The sequence below is a fragment of the Geotrypetes seraphini genome, chromosome 18 (assembly GCF_902459505.1).
Source record: "Geotrypetes seraphini chromosome 18, aGeoSer1.1, whole genome shotgun sequence".
NCBI lineage: Eukaryota > Metazoa > Chordata > Amphibia > Gymnophiona > Dermophiidae > Geotrypetes > Geotrypetes seraphini.
The window spans coordinates 22,083,884-22,107,175 of NC_047101.1; the positions used below are offsets into that span (position 1 = coordinate 22,083,884).

The 23,292-nt window shown below is 42.8% G+C and overlaps 1 protein-coding gene across 2 annotated transcripts in view; it reads left to right on the top strand.

Annotated features, from left to right (window-relative positions):
• The window catches only part of TNIP1 (TNFAIP3 interacting protein 1), a 109,780-nt gene that overhangs the window by 25,808 nt on the left and 60,680 nt on the right, over positions 1-23,292 (top strand). For both annotated transcript variants that reach the window (XM_033927600.1, XM_033927602.1), the window contains exon 5: positions 4,093-4,161. In XM_033927600.1, the coding sequence (XP_033783491.1) occupies positions 4,093-4,161 (69 nt within the window). The remainder of the gene's footprint in view (positions 1-4,092; positions 4,162-23,292) is intronic.

Below are 23,292 nucleotides of genomic sequence, written 5' to 3' on the forward strand. Positions count from 1 at the left end.
GAAGATCTTTACTGACACTAAATAGAGAGCTCAAAACATACAGCCTTTTCACTTTCCTGCTGTCCTAGAAGTCTTTGCTCTCCTTTATCCTGCTCGCCTGCTGTACAGGAGCTCTCCAGTTCTTCCCTTTGTTCTAAAGGCAAGCTTTGCATGTATTCCCCTTGAAAGCCAGCAGAGGCAACAATGGCAAAAGGGAACTGGGCATGCACAATTTAGTGTGTTCTTGCTGTTATTTTGCCCTCAGTAAATAGCAAGCTCGCGCTAAGTGAACACCGGTCCAAGGTAGGCATTTAATCGTGAGTATTAATACCATTTGTGAAATAGCAGGGGATCAAAAGCAACTGGAAAGAAACAGACATAGGGGTTCCGCAGGGATCCGCTATGTCTTGCATGCTGGTCAACATCTTCCTCCAACCGCTGGGGAAATTCACCTGAAAACTGGGATGGGAATGCTACATCTACGTGGATGACGTCCAACTGATCATTCCGCTGAAGAAACGGGTCATGAAGAGGAAACGGTGGCCTAGAGAAGATCTTCGGATGCTTCTAAACAAATGGACTAATATCTAACAAGCATTACGTCTAATTAACAAACAGGGAGGAAATAGCCTGAGATACCAAGTAACTCTGAATGGCAATACCATAAAACCATCCACGGTAGGGGTGAGGAATCTAGGAGTAGGGCTAAACCCGAACCTAGACATGACGTTATTGATCAAACGCATCATGAAAAATGCTTATGGCAAACTCTACTGGGTAAACCCTACCTCACCCATCAAGTTATGTCCAACGTAACAACAACCCCTAGTACTCTCAATCTTTGACTACTGCAATGCAATCCTGCTGGGCATTTCAAAGTACATGATGAGGCAGATTCAAATGGTATAAAATGTAGGAGTAAGATTTCTGCTGGGAAAATCGAGGCAGACGAGTGCCACTCTGCTACTGAAATAGTTACACTGGCTCCCAATTGAAAGCTGGATGAAATTCAAGATCTTGTTGCTGATGCACTAAATCATTCATCTCTCGGAACCGCAATATCTAGCGGCCAAACTATATTACCAAACACCACCATGCGCCCTGCACTCGAGCCAAGAATACGTGTTGGAAATATCCTCCTTCAGAGACGTCAAATACAAAAGCGTTCAGACAAGAATGTTCTCACTGATGGCTCCGAAGGAATTAAAACTAGAAAAAGACACTGGAAAGTGCAAAAAAGAGATAAAGACCATCCTCTTCAGAGACTACTTTAACTAATAATTTGACATAGAGGAGCTAGCTGACTATTCCCCATTAGGAAATTAACACAGAACATGATACAAGTATTATATGTGCAAATAAGTAGGATCTAGTATGAACATAGTACAAGATACTAGTATTATATATGCATAAATGATTGGTTATGGTATAAATGTGTCTGTATTGAAAACCATCTCAAAAAAACGCTAATTCTGTATTGTAACACCTTTACAGAAGCTCATGTAAACTGCTATGAATTGACTGCTCAGTCATTAGTAGCAGTATAGAAGCTTTCAATAAACCTATATTTGGGCACCCACATTTGCGCATGATGGGGAGTTGCGTGCACAAGTAAACTAGTTAAAAAGGCGTTAACCACCGGTAATTGTGTGTTATTGAATTTGTGTGCACAGCTGCCTATATGCGATTCTATTAAAAAAACTGTGCCTATATCTTCTCATGTGCAATCAAGTTTCAAGTTTTATTTAAAAGTTGATACACACGCTTATCAAATATGTCTAAGCGAATTACATGGGGGGGATGGACAATAATAATAATAACAGTTTATATACCGCAGGACCGTGAAGCTCTATGCGGTTTACAAAGATTAAAAGATGGTACAAATTGATTGAACTTAACAGGGTGGAAGCTAGTGATTAACAGCTCAAGGGATCAGTTATTGAGGAGAAAGAGTACATACATGGACATCTTTGAACAGACTTACAATACTAGACTGGTACAAGCTGAGAAGGGGGAAGAACTGCAATGGTTATAGCGCAAGAGAAACATACAGGGTTAGAACAACAGGGAGGGGTAAGAGTAAAAATAGAAGTATAGATATAAATAAAATATTGTCGGAAAATTAAACGATGGGGGTGTGACTGTGGGAGGGGCAGGGGCAAGTCAGGGGTGTACTGAGTTGAGTGCCAGAATTACACCTGATTTCAGCTAGGATAAGTTAGGTGAAGAAAGGGCATTAAGGGGCAAATTCTATAAGAAGCGCCCAAAAGTTAGGCACCGTTCAGCGTGATTCAAGTAAAATTTGGCGTTGTTTAGTGAATCACGCTGAGCGGCACCTATTTGGGCGGCGCCCAATAAATAGGCCATCTCTAGGCACAACTAAAAGTTAGGCAGCCATGCGAGCGCTTAAGCACGCTTAAGAGCAGCAGTTCTGTAACAAGGCACCTAACTTGAAGCCATGCCCGCGCCTAACATGCATAGCGCCTATTTTTTTTGAAGGCTGCCTAAATTTTTAATAATAATAATAATTTTATTTCTTATATACCGCTATACCATAAGTTCAAAGCGGTTTACAACAAGATTCATGCAATGAGAGTATGCGATGTTTACTACAAGAAACATGTTTACAACAAGATGCATAAGTTCAGAGCGGTTTACAACAGGATACATGAGTTCAGAGTAGTTTACAAGAAGATACATGCAATAAGAATAGAGTCGCCTTGTTACAGAATCGCTCTTTCTTGATGGGCGCCTAAGTTTCAATTATTGCTGTTCTAAAAAGCTTAATTGCACTTGTTATTCAGTTTAAACAGGAACTTCTCTACTTGGGCGCCTCCAAAATAGGTGCCTAACATTAGGCGAAGGTTACAGAGTTTGGGCCTAAGCGCCATTCAATAACAGGCACACCCGCCCTTGATTGAATATCACTTAGCAGCAGCATTTTTCCAGCACCTAACTTTGGCCCTGATTTAGTGAATCCGACCCTAAGTATTTTTGGGCGTTCATTATGTAGAATAACACTACTTACGTGCATAAGTGTGCCTGCTTTATAAATTGGTGCGCGCAGATGGCTTCAACGTTTTGGCGCACCTCTCCGTTGCTGGTTGATTTGCACTGGCTTCCAGTTCTCCGGAGGATTCAGTTTAAGACTGTAGCTTTGGTCTATAGCAAAACAACAAACGGATTCTGCAACCGAAGATCGGATGTACCAGTTTGTAGTTCAATAAGCGTCCAAATAACTTGTAGTCTTGTGAGCTGGGCTGCTTGTTTGTGGCCTCTTAACTACTTGCATTTTTTTGTGACTCTTATGGTTTTATATTTAAGACAGCCAAGGACCCTATAAGACCCCTGAAGAAGGCATTTTTATTTTGCCGAAACACGGCCTGTGTTGGCTCATTATTTGGTTTCTATCCTGTGAGTCACTTGTGACTGTATGCACCCTTTGTGGATTGTTTTAATGATTATTGTTTTTAAGTTATTTGGACGCTTATTAATCTACAACCCGGTACGTCCGATCTTCTGTTCCACAATCGTTTTGCTGCTTCATTTCCTTTGTGGAACCTTTTGGTGCTATTTGGATTTTGTTGTTTTGGCTTTGGTCTACAGGGCAGCGCATCGAGAGCTGCCCCGTGTTGTGTTAGATTTCATCACGTCTCCTGTGTGCTTTCTCGTAGTTTGCATGCCTAGTCTAGGCAGATGGAGGTCCCATCATTATGGCAGATACGTTTGACTTCAGTGCGTTCCCGGGTATTTTGTGTGGTCGATCTCTTGTTGAAGAATTCCCTTTCGGAGGCAGTTCATCAAGTGTCGTCATTTTTTGCAGTTCCATAAATATTTAAAGGCCTGTTGTTTTCAAAAGATTTTCCCTCTGAGTAATGGAACGGGGTTGTTTAAGAGAATGAGCTGTTTTGCATGTTTATTGTTCTGTGTATGTCTTACTGTAACCTGCATAGATTTTTGGATGTGCGGGATATAAAAAATTTTAAATAAATAAATTGCCCATTATGCTCTTCTTGCATAGGGAACTATTTTAGCTTGCAAAAAAATGGCACGTTACAATGCGTGCCTAAATTTATTGTGACAGTCATCTGTCTTTTTTTTTTTACTTTGCAGGGAACTTCCTCTGAGTTTGAAATTGTACCTCCAGAAGAGAAGCGAGCCTCACCTGAAAGCAGGAACTCAGTAAGTTGTTGTGAAAGCATCCAAGTTTGTGCAAATTTTGTGCCTCGGAGAGACTATGGCAGGGGTGTCCAATGTCGGTCCTCGAGGGCCGCAATCCAGTCGGGTTTTCAGGATTTCCCCAATGAATATGCATGAGATCTATTTGCATGCACTGCTTTTATTGTATGCTAATAGATCTCATACATATTCATTGGGGAAATCCTGAAAACCCAACTGGATTGCGGCCCTCGAGGACCGACATTGGACACCCCTGGACTATGGTCTGCACTGTAGTAGGTTTTGACGGAGATTTCGGCAGTTGGAACCCAAGCACAGTACCAGGTAGAGCTTTGGATTCTTGCCCAGAAATAGCTAAGAAGAAAAAATTTAAAAAAATTTAAATTGAATCAGGTTGGGCAGACTGGATGGACCATTTGGGTCTTTATCTGCCGTCATCTACTATGTTACTGGCACGCAAGGAGAATTCTCCTTCCAGTTTGGCACCAACTGCAATTGTTTAGAGGAAGTCTGGGATGTTTATCCTGGCTTCCTATTTGAAATACAGCAGGTTTAGAAACTAGAGTAGAAGCAATGACATACTGCATCATTTATGAATTAAAACAAAAGAACGCTTATTAGCTCTCTTATCCTGAGGATACCGGTGCCATTCCTTTGATCCCGGCTTTTCTAGAACTGCTTTCTGTGCCCTTATGCCTATTATTTTACATAAATGGTGCTGGGAAGTGGAAGCTTATCTAAATGTTAAATTCACTCAGGTGATCCGTAAATGCTACTCTGAGCTTAAGGAAAACAAAATATCCAAATACGTATCAATGGTTATATGCAGTGACATAGTTGGGGGGGTTGCCGGGGTGTCAGGTCAAAAGCGCGCCGGGACAAAGGCGCGCCCAGACAATTGAGTGCAGCGCGGAGGTGCGCGCCGCTCAAAATTACCGTTTTTAGGGCTCCGACGGGGGGGGGCGTGAGGGGGGAACCCCCCACTTTACTTAATAGACATCGCGCCGCGTTGTGGGGGCATTGTGGGGGGTGTGGGGGGTTGTAACCCCCCACATTTTAATGAAAACTTCACTTTTTCCCTGTTTTTAGGGAAAAAGTTAAGTTTACAGTAAAATGTGGAGGGTTACAACCCCCCAAACCCCCCATAACGCCGGCGCGATGTCTATTAAGTAAAGTGGGGGGGTTCCCCAACAAAACACCCGTCGGAGCCCCTAAAAACTGTACTTTTCTTCAGCGCCCGCCTCCGTCTTGCGCTCAGTTGTCGGCGCGCGCCTTTGTCTTTCGCGCCATTGTCTATGAACCGGGTGCCGGCACCTCTCCTCCTCTCTGCCCCCCGGTCCTTTCCTTCCCCTCCTCTGCTGTGCGCGTACCTTCCCACTCCTCCCCCCCAAACCTCTACCTCTTCGCTAGTGTGAGCAGCATCTCCAACCTGCTGCTTGTGCCGGCTTCAGCTCCTTCTGAAGTCACTTCCTGGTCCAGGCGCGGGCAGCAGGTAGAAGATGCTGCTCGTGCTGGCAAAGTTAAAGAAGTATGGAGGGAAGGCGCACGTGCGGCAGGGAGGCAGGGAAGGAGAAGGGAGCAGAGAAGAGGGTGGGGGGGGGGGGGCGCCACCGCCCCAGGCGTCTTCCTTCGCTATGCCATCTCTGGAAATAGGTGACTAAAATTAGGTTTTAATGAATTCTGTTAGAGCAAACAATTTGTAACACAACAGTCCGTACCCCGTCCTTTTATGTGACAAAATTAAAAAGTTGCAGGCTTTCAAACAAGTCACATTTGCAGACGGCTTATGTAGTCATTGCAGAAAAATCAGTCATTCTCGGCATTTTGGATTTGCTAATTTCATCACCTTTTCCCAGAGACAGATATTGTTCATCCTTGTGCAGAAAGGTACAGTAAATCCATCACAGTGACAGTAGGACTGGGGAAAGTATAGGAGGAACAGCAAAGGGAGTCTGCTCTTTCCTCTAAACCAGTGCATCCCTAGAAGATTGGTCTGGCCTGAAGGATTGGTGTAGCGGTTACCACCGCTGTGGTTAGGTGTTGTCTACAGAGAGGATGATTGGAGAGTGTGTGCTGCTATGTGCTTAAAAATTGTTTCGCTGCTGCTTGGAGAGTGTTCCCTATTTCTGGAGAGTGAGAGAAAGAAGAGAAAGGAGCGCCACTCTCTAGGAGAACATATCCTCCTGTATAATGAACCTTCAATCCTGGGCTCATACTGTCCAATTGAAACTGAACAAGTCCAAAACTAAACTACTTTGGCTCAGCCCAAAACTAGACCAACTTCCCACCTCCATCCCTCTGTCCTCTGGCGCCACTCTGCAGCTTGAGTTCTCAAGCAATGTTTTGGGCATCATCATTGATTCTACTTTGTCTTTCAACGACCACCTCAATGCTTTTTCAGCCTTCACATGCTGAGGAAAGTAAGATCCTGTTTCCATCAAAAACACTTGACCGTCCTTGTCCAATCCATCATCCTGTCCAGATTGGACTATTGCAACTCAATCTACCTAAGCCTTACCAAGAAAAACCTTCACAGACTTCAGCGGATTCAGATTGCCGCAGCTAAGCTTATCTTCGCAAAAAGTAAATTCGACCATGTCTCACCGCTCCTGTCCAAGCTTCACTGGCTTCCGATAAACGCCAGGATCCACTTTAAATGCGCCTGTCTAACTTTCAAAATCCTTCACGGCATCCTCCATCCCTTTATCCCACTTTCTTGGAACTCCTCAAATTCTAAAACCACCAGACCCACCCACAAACTAAAACTATCCTTTCCTTCATTAAAAGGCATTTCCCGTGCAGGAAAACTAGGTACCTCCCTCCCCTTCAGATTCACTGAGCTCTGGAACAACCTTACCTCCCCCCTTCGGATCCTGAGCTCTCTCCAACTCTTCCGCAAACATCTGAAAACCTGGCTATTCCCAAAAATGTAATACTTACTCCTTCTCTGGCATCCTAAGCCCTCCAAATATTCTTCTCACTATTTCCTTTAACCTTCATTGGAGTTCCTTTCTCTCCCAACTCTTGTAAACCGTGCCGAGCTCTACATTTGTAGAGAGGATGCGGTATACAAACCTAAGGTTTAGTTTAGGTCAGGGGTAGGCAATTCTGGTGCTTGAGAGCCGGAGCCAGGTCAGGTTTTCAGGATATCTACAATGAATATGAATATTCATTGTAGATATCTACAATGAATATCTACAATGAATATGAATATCTACAATGAGATGGATTTGCATGCACTGCCTCCTTGAGATGCAAATCTATCTCATGCATATTTATTCTGGATATCCTGAAAACCTGACCTGGCTCCGGCTCTCGAGGACCGGAATTGTCTACCCCTGCTCTAGGTGGATAGTATACATTAGAAACATAGAAACATAGAAATTGACGGCAGAAAAAGGCCATAGCCCATCGAGTCTGCCCATACCAATGACCCACTCCCTGATTCTTACTCTCCTACAGATCCCACATAAATATCCCATTTTCTCTTGAAATCTAACACGCTGCTGGCCTCAATCACCCGCTGAGGCAGCTCGTTCCAATGATCGACCACCTCTTCGGTGAAGAAGCACTTCCTAGCATCACCCTGAAATTTCCCTCCCCTGATTTTCAGCGAGTGGTCCATATTGGTCCATATGTGGGTAATGTGTGCTGGTAACTGGACTGGAGGTGTGTCTGTTTTGGGCTGCTAGCTTGAAATCCCTACAGCTGTTATAAAAATACAAGTATAGTTAGGCTATGTGTGTCAAACAGAACATATACTAAATATGGCTGCCTGTGAGCTGCTTACAGACAATAGAATCTAGGCAGTACAGAGATTCATCTCTGAAGGGTAGTTTCGAGGCTCCAGCCACATGTTTCTCTTTAATCTCTTTAAGGGATTAAAATGTTGATGGTAGTGATTAAGTGACTCACAGATCTATAGCATGCGTCAATAAGGGATGTGGTGTTTACAGTCCCAGGTTCTCACAAGTACAGTAAGTTATGATAAGCAACTTGGGAGATTCCACAATGAAGAGAGAAACTTGTTCGTGCCTTAGGCTGGTCCAACGACTCTTCTATTCCAAGCTCAGGCTCCCTTCGTCCTTTGTCCTTTTGGTAGAATATTACAAGCCTCTGTGTTGTGTGTGAGGGAGAAAATAGTTCTGTTCCTTTTTGGTTTGATGATGTTTCTGCAGTTCTGTTCATTTATTTAGCTGTATTCTTATAACTTGCATACTTTACTGATGAAGCACCCTAAAACACCTTAACACATCCTAAAATACTGACTCACTATGACATTTCAGTAGTCTTTTGATGTTTATTTGGATTGGAACAAACACAAAATGATATAGCCAGTAATATTAACACGTGAATGTATTACAATGACAACACACCCCTTATAAGTGTCTAGACTTCAGCGGATCCAGAATGCCGCGGCCAAGCTCATCTTCGCAAAAAGTAAATTCGATCATGTCTCACCGCTCCTGTCCAAGCTCCACTGTCTTCCAATTATCGCCAGGGTCCACTTTAAATGCGCCTGTCTAACTTTCAAAATCCTCCATGGCATCCTCCCTCCCTTCATCCCACTCTCCTGGAACTCCTTAAATCTTAATACCACCAGACCCACTCACAAACTTAAATTATCCTTTCCTTCATTAAAAGGCATTTCCCGCGCAGGAAAACTAGGGACCTCCCTCCCCTTCAGACTCACTGAGCTCTGGAACAACCTTACCTCCTCCCTCCGGACCCTGAGCTCTCTCCAACTCTTCCGCAAACATCTGAAAACCTGGCTGTTTTCAAAAATGTAATACTTACCCCATCTTTGGCATCGTAAGCCCCCCAATCACCCTTTCTCTATACCCTTTAACCTTCATGGAGTTCTTTTCTCTCTCAACTCCTGTAAACCGTGCCGAGCTCTACGATTGTGGAGATGATGCAGTATATAAACCTAAGGTTTAGTTTACTTTAGTTTAGTTTAGATAATGGCTGAAATAAGTGTTGCTCATGTTGCCTCACCTTCTGTTGGCCCAAAGAACAACACTAGAAGCAGGTGGTGTTACGACTGTCTTGGCTTCATGACGTCGCAACACTTTTTCTCTGGTTTCCATGAGAAGATGCAGAGGAAATGCTCTGTAGAGAAGCTAATGATGAGAATGGTGGGAAGAGGTAATATGAAGAAAGCTATCATTTTAATGACAAGCAAGAGCAAGAAAGGGTTAAATATCTGAATTATGTAGGTCATTTCCTTTCTGCACTTGGTGTGTAATTTTTCCTGAAAAGGCTTGTAAATCCCTGCCGCCAGATGATTCACTCTGCTGCCAGAGAGACCTAAGTTTCCCGGAGTAGTTTCAGTCACGTTGGCTAAAAGCCCAGACTTATGAAACTGGAACTTGCAAAGGGCACAGACAGAAAGGGGGAGGGGGGAAGCACCTGTGCAAACGGCTCAAGAGAAAGGAACACACTAGTTTGGCTTATGACTCCCGTCACGTGATTCTAAGGGCACGCATGAACAAAAGTCTCGCGGGAATCGCCACGTTAGCACAGGCAGTGCATACAAACCACGTGTAGACCGTAACTGCAAAGGACCCACCTGTCGCTTTGCAACCATATCTCTCAGGTGGCATCTTCCTCATTTTACTACTTGCAACAACTCCAAAAAATAAGGAACTACTTTTCTGAGTCTGACTTCACCCAACTACTCTATACCTTAGTCCTCTTCCATATGGACTACTGCCACGCCCTATTCAACAGTCTCACAGCAAAGAACGTACAAACGTCTCCAGAGTATACAAAATGCAGCAGTCGGACTTCTAAAAATCCTTCATGCCCGTGACCCTGTCTCTCAGGCTTTTTCGTCAGCTCACTGGCTGCCCATAGCCTAACGCTGTGTCTTCAAGGGCCTGATGTTAGCGTTCAAATCCTTGCATGACATGGCGCCAGGCTACACGACAACCAAGCTTCCTCACGTACTTGTCCAAACCTTTCTTAAACCTAGCTACATTAACTGCTGTTACCACATCCTCTGACAACGAATTCCAGAGCTTAGCTATGTTTTGAGTGAAAAAATATTTCTCCTATTTGTTGTAAAAGTATTTCCTTCTAATTTCATTGAGTGTCCTCCCCTGTTTTTTTGTACTTTTTTGAAAGGGTGAAAAACTGATTCACTCTTACCCGTTCTGCACCACTCAGGATTTGGAACACCTCAATTACATTACATTTATTATGCCGCAAATTCTGTACTAGACAGGTCTAAGCGGTTTACAGTCTAAGAGATCTGTCGGAATAGGAAAAGAATGCCAACTTGTAGATAGAAAAGTAGCATATCAGTCATTCAGCATGTAAAGTGGAGTAGAAGACAAGAGATTTGGAGGACAGTCTAAAAAAAAGGATTCTACTTAATCTAATCTAATCTTTGGTTTATATACCGGGTCATCTCCCAGTGGAGTTCGACTCGGTTCACATATAATTAAGACTAGAGTATATATCAGAAAACATAGGAGAAGAAAGTACTAATTAAAAACTAATTAAAGTACATAAGAAAAATAACTATAATATTATCATTTAGTTGAGGCTGTAGTTAAACCATTTAAAAATTGCGAGAACAACAAAGTTTGCAGGAATTTACGAAATAATTGCAGCTGGCCTAAAAGCCTAATGGAGTCGGGAAGTTCATTCCAGATCTCTACAAACTTGAAAACAAAAGATCGACTGAGCTTCCCAGCAGATTTAATTCCCTTAAAGGAAGGGAAGGCTAACTTATATCTTGGCGTGTTTCTCAAATGGCAAAGTCTAAGGGTATTCCAACATAAGGGGACAAAAGGATCAAATATTCCATAGAGAAGCTTGAAGATTATGCGTGCGCATTTAAAATGGACGCCAAGTAAAACAGCATATATTTTGTTCGGCACATAAAGTGGAGCGATTGCCGAGAGTTAGGGGCACAATTTTGTGGAAGATGACCAGCACGGATGGACTGGCTTCGGTGTATGTGTTCATATATTTATGTTAAGTGGGTGGAAAGTCTTGTGTGAACAGCCTTGTCTTGAGGGCAACTTTAAATTCCTTATCTGTTCTACACCGCTCAGGATTTTGTAGGCCTCAATCGTATCCCTTCTCAGCTGTCTCTGAGCCAAAGAAAGTGAACTCAAAAAGGTTCCTTGCTGATGATGGGCAGAAAATTGCTACCCGCGTCAATAGATATCCCTATTTAAATTTTCGCCTGCTGCAAGACACCCATAGCTGACGGCTAACTACTTGTTTGAGCCTGGTGTTTAGGACAGTGATTTAGGAAGAAATAGGGCTTAGCACTTTAGGGCTCCTTTTACGAAGGTGCGTTAGGGCCTTAAAATGTGGAATAGCGGGTGGCGATAAAATGCTACCTGCGCTAGCCGCTACCGCCTCCTCTTTTTTTGTATTTTTATTTTTATAACTTTAATACATTTACAATATCAAATGATATCAAAGAAAAAGGTTTCTTATACATGATTACAACACTTCTACAATACCAAACAATCCTTTTAAAGCCCACAATATTGGGGAGATTTGCATCTTATAACATAATTTTAAGGAAAACAAAGAAATGGGTTGAATTCAAACCGTCTCCTCTGGAGCAGGTGGTAGTTTTCTGGCTAGCGCGCTAAAAACACTAGCGTACCTTCGTATAAGGAGCCCTTAGTGTTTAAAAGAACCTCAGTGAACAAAATAATTGAGTTCTGGAGCTTCCCCCCCCCAACCCCTACTTTGTGGCTCCACTTTGTAAAAGCTGCTATTTAGCCCATGTAAGAGACAGGGGAGATCTGATTCAGACGTTCAAATACTTGAAGGGTATTAACGTAGAACAAAATCTTTTCCAGAGAAAGGAAAATGGTAAAACCAGAGGACATAATTGGAGATTGAGGGGTGGTAGATTCAAGAGCAATGTTAGGAAATTCTACTTTACGGAGAGGGTGGTGGATGTCTGGAATGCGCTCCCGAGAGAGGTGGTGGAGAGGAAAACGGTGACTGAGTTCAAAGAAGCGTGGGAAGAACACAAAGGGTCTAGAATCAGAAAATAAGATTAAATATTGAACTAAGGCCAGTACTGGGCAGACTTGCACGGTCTGTGTCTGTGTATGGCCGTTTGGTGGAGGATGGGCTGGGGAGGGCTTCAATGGCTGGGAGGGTGTAGATGGGCCAGAGTAGGTTTTGACGGAGATTTCGGCAGTTGGAACCCAAGAAATAGCTAAGAAGAAAAAATTAAAAAATTTAAATTGAATCAGGTTGGACAGACTGGATGGACCATTCGGGTCTTTATCTGCCATCATCTACTATATGTTACTATGAGAGAGAGAAAGAGAGAGAAAGAAAGACAAAGAGAGAGAGATAAAGACAAAGAAAAAGAGAGAGAAATAAAAACAGAGAGAGAAATAAAAACAAAGAGAGAGAGAAAGATAAAGACAAAGAAAAAGAGAGAGAAATAAAAACAGAGAGAGAAATAAAAACAAAGAGAGAGAGAGAGAAAGACAAAGAGAGAGATAAAGACAAAGAAAAAGAGAGAAATAAAAACAAAGAGAGAGAAATAAAAACAAAGAGAGAGAGAAAGATAAAGACAAAGAAAAAGAGAGAGAAATAAAAACAGAGAGAGAAATAAAAACAAAGAGAGAGAGAGAAAGACAAAGAGAGAGAGAGAAAGACAAAGAAAAAGAGAGAGATAAAAACAAAGAGAGAGAGAGAAAGACAGAGAGAGAGATAAAGACAAAGAAAAAGAGAGAGAAATAAAAACAAAGAGAGAGAGAGAAAGACAAAGAAAGAGAGAAAAAGAGAGAGCAAGAGAAAGAAAGAGAGAGAGAGGTGGTGGAAAGGAAAATGGTGACTGAGTTCAAAGAAGCGTGGGATGAACACAGAGGATCTAGAATCAGAAAATAATCTTAAATATTGAACTAAGGCCAATACTGGGCAGACTTGCACGGTCTGTGTCTGTGTATGGCCGTTTGGTGGAGGATGGGCTGGGGAGGGCTTCAATGGCTGGGAGGGTGTAGATGAGCTGGAATAGGTTTTAAAGGAGATTTCGGCAGTTGGAGCCCAAGCACAGTACCGGGTAAAGCTTTGGATTCTTGCCCAGAAATAACTAAGAAGAAAAAATTAAAAAATTTAAATTGAATCAGGTTGGGCAGACTGGATGGACCATTCGGGTCTTTATCTGCCGTCGTCTACTATGTTACTATGTAAGTAACAAATTTCAACAGCTGCAAAATAAACTTCAAACTGCACTTTCCCATTTTAATGCATTATTGCAGATTTTGGAAGTTTAGGTTACCGTGGTTTTTATTTTCCGGTTGGCATAACCATCAGTTTTGATTAGATCATCCCTGGTCCTTCGACCGTCCGCCCTGCTTCTTCCTTCCCTATTTTGTTTGGGTGTCTAAGCCTGCAGAAAAAAAAGGTGTAAATTTAAAGCTAAAAATAGAGCTGCCATATTACGCACACAGAAGTAACACTGTGTTTACGAGCCTGCTGTGTTCTTTGAACACTGACGTCAGGTTTGTACCCTGCATGACGCATGTGGTTAGTGGCAGACTGCAGAGAGATACAGTGGAGTGGGCGTGCCTCGTTTGTGCTTATTCCAATGTTAGTCATTTTCTATTTGCTCTAATTGCTTTCCTTAGGCATTGTAGACGCCCTCTTTGCTGCAATACATAATTAGTTTTTATTTCTTTGCTGATGACATTCTGCTTATTTTCCCTACAATACCCAATTCAATTAATCTGCAACCTGCAACCACTTCAGACCTGAATACAGAAAATAACCCATTGGGTAGGGACTCGTAAGTTGGTTCTCAATATTTCAAAGAAACGCTGTGTCTTGGTGTTCCTCTCCTGTTTTCCTTTGGGATTTCTCCATCTCCAAATCTCGCCATCTTTTGTATTCTGAATTATCAAGGTTTGGTCAAGAAAGATTTGGACAATTTCCTGGAGGAAAAGTCCATAGTCAGTTGTTGAGACTGGCATGAGAGAAGCCACTGCTTGCCCTGGATCGGTAGCATGAAATGTTGCTAGTATTTGGGATTCTAGAATCTTATTACTCTCTGTGATTCCAGAATCTTGCTATTCTTTGAGATTTTCTATGGAATGTTGCTACTCCTTGGGTTTTGGCAAGGTAGTAGTGACCTGGATTGACCGCTGTGAGAACGGGCTATTGGGCTTGATGGACCATTGGTCTGACCCAGTAAGGCTATTCTTAAATTCTTATCAAGTGTATTGTGTAATATAAAAGGGTTTTCCTCCGGGGTTTTCCCTCGGCGGTGGGGAACCTTTCCGAACACTGTGGACTTATGCGGGTCTTCGTACCTCGGGGCAGGTGTGGTCGGAGACCCATATATTCTCTTTTGACTACTTGCAGGATGAGTTTGGGTTGCTAGTGGTGGATTCTTTTTATTATACTCAATTGCGTTCGTTCCTAAATAAACACGCTTTCTGGGATTTATGTTTGAGCTCTGCGAAATTGGAACGGGCCCTACTATTGGGTATTGGGCGAAGGGGGTATTTCGTGATTGTATCAAGCGCTCTTGGCTCCTATTTCCCCAGCTGACCCTTATAACACTCAATGGGAGGTGGATCTGGGGGTGACACTTCCTCCTTATGCTTTCATTGAAAATGGATATAAATTATATCACCGCTGGTACTACACCCCAGTTAGATTATATCAGATCTACCACTCTGACTTGGCACTCCGTTGGCATGGCTGTGGTTTTTGTCATTTGTGCTGGTGTTGTCCTGCCATCAAGCTTTATTGGCAGGAGGTTGGCAAGCTGCTGGTCATGATAGTGGACAAGCATTGTCCTTTGTTGATGGCTTGTTGCTTGTTAACGTAACCTGAAATATTTCCAATGTAATGTAATCTGAATCCTCAATATGTAACCTGTACCAACAATTTTCCAATGTAATGCAACCTACTGACAGGCCAGGTTTTCAGAATATCCACAATGAACATGCACGAGAGAGATTTGCATACCAAGAAAGCAGTGCAGGCAAATCTCTCTCATGCATATTCATTGTGGGTATTCTGAAAACCTGGCCTGCCAGTAGATCTCGAGGACCAGACTTAGGCACCCCTCATTTAGACATATATGCTAGCTTTCTAAAATGGGGTTTTAAATGTTTATGTGACATATATGTCTAAATGCCAGTATATGCATATCTAAATCACATAGAGGACATCGAAAATAGCAACCTACATGTGTATTTCTGGCATTTAGGTGCCTGCATGTATACCAGTTTTGTGACTGGCATAAGTGCTCATATGTAGTTTATAGGCATGGATCTAAGCTATTAGGCTAATATTCTGCCAGGCCCCCGGTTATAGCCAGTATCGTCCTGCTGTTTAAGATGACTTGTCCAATTGCTGTAAGAAGACTCTTTGATCTTTCTATTTTATTTTTGGACCTATATTATGTATGTAAGCTTGTAACTTGTTCTGGGCTCTTATGGGAGGACAGTCTGAAAAAAACTGAATTAATAAATAATAAAAATAAATACGGTACCCAAAAGAGCAATGGAAACAAGTTTTAAGAACTTGTGAAACAGAAATTCCTTAATGCAGTGCTCGGAACTCGATCCTGTCTGTTTATTTCACGATGACACAAGAAGCCAAAGCAGAGATCGGATCTCGGTTATCACAGGCATCGTGAGAAGATTACAGCTGCAGAAAGCAATGTCACCAAATGTTTCTTGACTTCCTGGATCGCTTTGAGTGTATACCCTCGTTCTTCGTGCTCTGGATCCTCAGCTGTAACTTTGGGATTTCCCTACTCTCTGTCAGCAATTCCTTGGGAAGGGTGGTGGAGAGGGGGGGGAAGTAAAAAATGAATGTTGTGTCACAGAGGGGTCCATAGCAGCCAGGACTTGTAAAGGCACACCTTGAAATCAGTGTGTGTGTGTGTGTGTGTGGAGGGGGTGGCACAGTGGTTAGAGCAACAGCCTCAGCACTCTGAGGTTGTGGGTTCAAATCCTACGCCGCTCACCATGACAGACAGAGAAAAATGCCCGAATACTTAAATAAATTCATGCAAACCATTCTGAGCACCCCTGAGAGAACAGTATAAAAAATTGAATAAATAAATAGTGTGAAAAGCTTCAGGTTCCGAGAGTTGGTATTGTAGATGTCATAATGCCTCATTCCACCCATGCCTAAGAGACAACCTCATCAGTGATGTCACAATGGCTTGATTGCCCTGTACTTGGCTCACTTTTACTATATTTTGATTTCTAGAGTGGCACAGTGATTAAAGCTACAGCCTCAGCACTCTGAGGTGGTGGATTCAAACCTATGCCACTCCTTGTGGCCCGCAGCAAGTCACTTAATCCTCCCATTGCCCCAGGTACATTAGATAGGTTGTGAGCCTGCCAGGACAAACAGAGAAAAATGCCTGAGCACCATTCTGACCACCCCTGGGAGAACAGTATAGAAAATTGACTAAATAAATAGTGTGAAAAGTTTCAGCCTCTGATACCAGATCTGGTATTGTGACATCATAATGCCTCATTCCATCAGAGCCTAAGAGCCAACCTCATCAGTGATGTCACAATGGCTTGATTTCCTATACTTGGCTCACTTTTACTATATTTTGATTTCTAGAGTGGCGCAGTGGTTAAAGCTACAGCCTCAGCACCCTGGGGTGGTGGGTTCAAACCCACGCCGCTCCTTGTGACCCTGGGCAAGTCACTTAATCCTCCAATTGCCCCAGGTACATTAGGTAGAGTGTGCCAAAAATGGCCAAGTACCTGACTATAAACCGCTTAGGCTATAAGTAGTATATAAATGCTAAAAATAAATAAATAGTTCATCCCCTGCTCATCTGTAGAGCACATCCGGTAGTGTAACTCCCTCATCCCTCCCCACTCCCACATACTATTTGGTGGAAGGCAAAAAGCCCATCCCTTACCAACTCTGAAGCTTTCTTACTGCCTGGTCACACCAGGTTTTAAAGGTTAGTCAACCAATGGCTCTGCCACTGTGTACTATTAAAAATATATGTATAATGCTCCAATAATATTTATTATGCCACTTATTCAGGTTATACCAAAAGTTAGAAATCAAAATCTTTTTATCAAGCCGCGTTAGGGTTTTTTTGGTTTTTTTTTTTAACACCGGCGGCCGCAGTAAAAGCTTTGACGCTCATAGGAGTTCTGTAACATTTGAGCTTTTACCGCAGTGATTAAAAACCCTAATGCGGCTAGATAAAAGGGGGCCTAAATCAAATCTCAGTGTTTAAAACATTTTTTTAAAAACCCCACCTTTTTGTTTTTGATGCGCTCAGATTATAAATCATGAACAGTTTCCGTCAGTGAGCACGTTTATAAATTGGAATGAATCGAATGGCAAATTTCTTTTTACAGATAGACCCATTTCACTTTTATAGTACAGTCCGTTCTAGTTATTCACGCCGCTCCTGATGTGTGATTTCACGTATCCCTGGTTGCATCCATTATGACCGATATTCCCTGTTCACGCTGCTGTGTTTGTGTATTCACGGACCTACTCTTATCTAATATAATAAAGAGCTAGCCGCGCATGCGCACTCCTATTTGCGTGTTCTGTGCGCATGTAGGTCTGTGGCCGAAGGAGTGTGCATGCGCGCCAATACGTCACCAGCCGATCGCCTCCACAAGCCGGACCGCAGCCAGATGACGATCTCCGTTCCTCCTGCTGCCGACGATCTCCGTTCCTCCTTTGCCGCCCACCCCCTTCTCTTCCCGCAGGCCCGAATGGCGATTCCAGCAGCGTGTGCATCAGTCTTCACACACTGCATCGGGCCCTTCTACTGCCCTGATGATGTCATCAGGGACGTGCCAGAGTAAATCAGGGCAGTAGAAGGACCCGAAGCAGCGTGTGGAGACTGATGTAAGCTCTGCTGGAATCACCATGCTTGTAGTCCAGACCACGGGAAGGGAAAGGAGGGGGGGGGTAGAGGAAACGCTAATGCTGCTGCACAGGGAACTGGTGGGGGGGAGGGAAATGGAGGGGGAGGGAATGCTGCTTTGGACAGACAGACAGAGAGAGGAAGGGAAACGCAAAGAAAATAAGAAAGACACAGGGGCAGGTGCACAGGGAACTGGTGTGGGGGGAGGGAAATGGAGGGGGATGGAATGCTGCTTTGGACAGACAGACAGAGGGAGGAAGGGAGACAGAAAGAAAAGAAGAAAGACACAGGGGCAGGGAGATACACAGAAAGACAGACAGGCAAAGGGGGCCAGGGGCAGAGACAGACAGAAAGGACAGCGGGAACCGCGTCAGGAGGGGTGCGGGATGCGGCAGTGGGAACTTTTACAATGGGTGCAACTGGGCGGCTGTCGGGAACCTCTGATCAGGGGCAGAGCAAGGTAAGAGTATCATAGGGATAAAAAGGAGGAGGGGGGATAAAAAAGGAAGGGAATGCCTACTGCTGGACAGGGGGAGAAGGAAAGAGATGCTGATGGACAGGGGGGGTGAAGAAAAGGGAACGGAGGACTAATGTTGGACAGGGGGAGAAGGAAAGAGGTGCTGCTAGACAGGGGGGGAGGTAAAACAAAGGGAGAAGGGCTGCTGCTGCATAAGGAGAGCAATGAAGGGGTGGTGGTGGACACAGGGGAGGTAAAAGGAAGGGAAAATGGACAGGGGGAGCAGGCAAGGGGTGGTGATGGACAGCCAAGGAAAAAGAAAGGCAGAAAGAAAGAAAGCGGCTAAGGAGAGAGAGAGAAAGAAATAAAGACAGACACACACACATATGTTCTAGCACCCGTTAATATAACAGGCTTAAAGACAAGTATAAATAAATAAAGTATGAATGAGATGTAAGAAGAAGAAGAAAAAAACAAAAGTATACGATGGCCTCCTGGCCACTCAAGCAGCTAAACTAGACAACCAAATTTCCAATCTACTGATAACGACACCAGACTACAAGACGTTCAGAAAAGAAATAAAAACTAAACTCTTCAAGAAATTCCTGAAACAGCCCTAACTTCAAACTTACCTTACTTCCCCCCCCCCTCTTCCCGCCACACAGAAACTACATAACCTACTCTTTACCTCTCTAGAAAGGACAAATGTTCTTCCATTGTAACCCTCCGTTTTTTATCTCTTTTGTAATCCGCCTTGAACCGCAAGGTAATGGTGGAATAGAAATCTCTAATGTAATGTAATGTAACATTCAAATAAAACTCCCCAGAATCTCATGCTGCTGGTTTTAAGGGACTATTGCTGCAGGGAAACCCCTTTGGATAGAGCTAATGAATCATGTCTGTTCACAGGCAATCAGGAGAAGCAGGGAGTTTCAGTCTAAACTGTTGGCAATATTATTACTATTAGTCATTGAATATATACATAGAAGAGATGGTGCTAGGTCCATGGGGTTTAGTCTAGGAAAGGCACACAGGGAAGACAAAAAATGGGTTCTGAGACTTCTTCTTACCTAGAAAGTGGTTAGTCAAGAAGGCCTTATGGATGGGAAGAGTCATGATGAGGTAAGAACTCACATTGGTCGCTCCTTTATTTTTGCCTTACATCAGTGCATCGCAAACTGTGTGTCAAGGCGAGATTCCTGGTGTGTAGCTAGCGCCTCTCTGCACCTCTCCTCCTCTCCCTCCCCCCCCTACTGGCATAGTAATAGCAAGCTCAGGGCCCCTTCTGGAGGGCCTCCGCGCATGCATGGATGTCGAGGTGATGTTGTGTCATTTTAACTTAAAATACCAGGCCCAAAGTAGGAGTAGGCAAGATATATGTATTTTATAAACAAAGGGCGAACTGGAGGCAGAGATTTGGGGGAGAATTGCCCTAGCTGGTTAGCGGCAAAATTCAGACCGTTAACCACTTAGGTAAGCGCATAAAGTTAGGACAGAAAAAAGGCTGTCCTAACTTTATGTGCCAAGTTTAACCGTGCACTGGTCTGAATATTGGCCAGTGCCCAGTTAAACTCACCTTGAAACTTGTGAGGCCCCACCCCACAACTCTCCCAATATCCAAAAGAAAATACAAAGCTGCCCCAGCCCCCGCTCCCCTTTACCTCCATAGGCCTCCTGTGCCTACCTGGAGATGTTCCTGGTGGTCTAGCACGTGATCGGACAGGAGCGATGACCACTCACTCCTGCCTAGCACTTTCTCCTCTTGAAAATGGCTACTGTGACCTTTAGCGGCAGCCTTGCAGTACTTCATATATCATCACAAACATATAAAGGGGTCCTTTTTTGGGTGTGTGGTATGGTTTACATGCAAACAAAAAAAGCTATATAAAATGACTCCTTAATGGACTATCCTTTTCTTATTAAAGAAGTTGATTTCTCCTTTGGTGTGGACATATTAAACTAAGTTAAAGGTCTCAGAGATGGGTAGAGGTGATGGAGGGTCAAGGTGACAGCTTGGGGGTATCTCAGCTTTTATCAGAGTTTATAAACTGAAAATCTGGGAAATTCCCTGTAATGTGCAGCTTTTGAACTTCCCCACGATCCCTCAGTGGATCTGTGAAGTATCTTTTGGAGGTGCTAGGTAGGCAGGAGATAGTGCCCTCTCCTGACATGACCTCACTGTAGTATTGTAGCCTGCAGATTTGAAACTGGCTGTATTAAAGTTTTTATTTTCCTTCGAAGCATATTCCATTCTTTTTATTATTATTATTTATTTATAGAATTTTATAATATTACCAAGCATATACATCTTGTACAGCAAAGTGCGGTCAAAACATAATAAACTGAGTCCAAAATTGAAATATGAAATGTACAGTAATAGACAATTAAATTTAAAAATAAAAATACATAAAGTGAAGATAATCTAATTTGATCGCACACTAGTCCTCAATAATTGGATCCAAGATTTAAAGATTAGAACAAAATAAGTCAAATAAAGTTATCAGGAAAGCCATGTCTACTGCAGTACAGAGAGCTAATCTTCCTTAGGCGCAGTTATTCCCTTCTCAAGACGTTTCATTGAGAGAAAACTTATCAGATGAGATGGCTCTGTGAAAATGTACTTCAAGGATAAGTATCTAACTACACATTTACATGGGTATCTCAAAAAGAAAATACCCCCTATTTAAGTCACTCCAGGTTTCAGAAGTAGAAATTCTTTTCTTCTCTTTTGAGTCTCTCTAGAGACATCAGGAAAGATCTGAATATGATGTCCCAGGAAGTCCTTGGATCTATTTTTAAAGAAAAGTTTTAATATCCAATCCTTGTCTGGAGTCAAGGCCACAGACAACAAGAGAGTAGCTGAAACAGCCAATTCTCTATCCGATTGTTCCAGAATTGCGGAAATGTCCAATGGTCTATCCCGGGGTTCCTCAACTTTTTCTTCTTCTTTAAATGGGGACTTGGTGGGAAGATAGTACACTCTTGTAAGAGGAGGTAAAGAGCTTTCAGGAATAGCATATTCCATTCTATGGATAGGTAATTACAATGTTCCCTGAAGTAGCCAAAGCAACTCAATTGAAAAGGAAAGCTTTCCTTCAGTTAAAGCCTCAAGTTTTGGTTGTGGGGGTGTTTCTTTTTTCTTAAGTTTCCATGTAAATATTTGGTCACTTAAATGAACAACTGCTAAGCTTTTTGGATTCGATTCAGCGTGATAGTTCCACTTAGTTCTGCTTTCAGTTTTATTTTTCCTTCTTAGTTATAGCGGACAAACTTCTCTGTCACAGCCCCATCTCTTTGGAACTCATTACCCCCGGAACTACGGGATGAGCCCATGCTAGAGCGTTTCAAAGGAAAACTAAAAATGTTTCTCTTTATAGATGCATTCAACCTCTAATGCACTTACCTTATGAAACATTATCTTCATTTCTGCTTTGATTATCAGATGGGGTCTCCCTTCCTTTTGTATTTCCCCTATATGGCTCTCTTTCCTATTTTATAATGTAATTCTTTACCTTAATCCTATCATTCTACTAGGTCCTGTATGTTTTAATGTATGTTACCCTATTTTATTATGTACAAACTGCTTAGAAGACTGATAAGAACATAAGAATTGTCGCTTCTGGGTCTGACCAGTGGTCCATTGTGCCCTTCTGTTCGCTCATGTGTCGGCCCTTAGGTCAAAGACCAGTGCCCTAACTGAGTCTAGCTTTACCTGCGTACGTTCCGGTTCAACAGGAAGTTATCTAACTTTGTCTTGAATCCCTGGAAGGGAGTGTTCCAGCCTCCGGAAGAGCGTTCCAGTTTTCCACCACTCTCTGGGTGAAGAACTTCCTTACATTTGTACGGAATCTATCCCTTTCAACTTCAGAGAGTGCCCTCTCGTTCTCCCTACCTTGGAGAGGGTGAACAACATGTCTTTATCTACTAAGTCTATTCCCTTCATTATCTTGAACGTTTCGATCGTGTCCCCTCTGTCTCCTCTTTTCAAGGGAGAAGAGGCCCAGTTTCTCTAATCTCTCACTGTACGACAACTCCTCCAGTCCCTTAACCATTTTAGTCGCTCTTCTCTGGACCCTTTTTGAGTAGTACCGTGTCCTTCAAGTACGGCAACCAGTGCTAGATGCAGTATTCCAAGTGGGGTTGTACCATGGCCCGTTACAGCAGCATGATAACCTTCTCCGATCTGTTCATGATCCTCTTCTTAATCATTCCAAGCATTCTGTTCGCCCTTTTCGCTGCCACCGCACATTGCGCGGATGGCTTCAAGTTTCAAGTTTTATTAAATTTGATAAATCGCTTATTACATACTAAGCGAGTAACAATTAAAAATATGTTATATACAACCTTAAGAAGGAGGGTAAGAAACCACTAACAGACAATACAGACGAACTGAGGAACATGAGGAAGGAACAAAGGTGGGTAAAAGTTACAAATTGCAGTTTCTCAGGAGAGAAGAAAACGAAAATCTAGTAGGGGAAAAAAACGTTAGGATTGGGTTTTAAAAAGTAAAAGAAACTTTACAATGAAATTTTTTATAATCAAATTAAACTGATTTAAAAGAAGAATGTGTTTTAGATATTAAAAGAAGCTTTAAAAAGGAATGTTTTTAGGTTGGTTTTAAATAAGTTCAGGTCTTTAACTTCTCTGATATATAAAGGGAGAGTATTCCAGTACTCCCAAGTCTCTTTCCTGGGGGGTCTCTCTGAATACTGCACCGGACATCCTGTATTCGTGTATAAGATTTTTGTTACCGACATGCATCATCTTACAATTATCCACGTTAAACCTCATTTGCCAT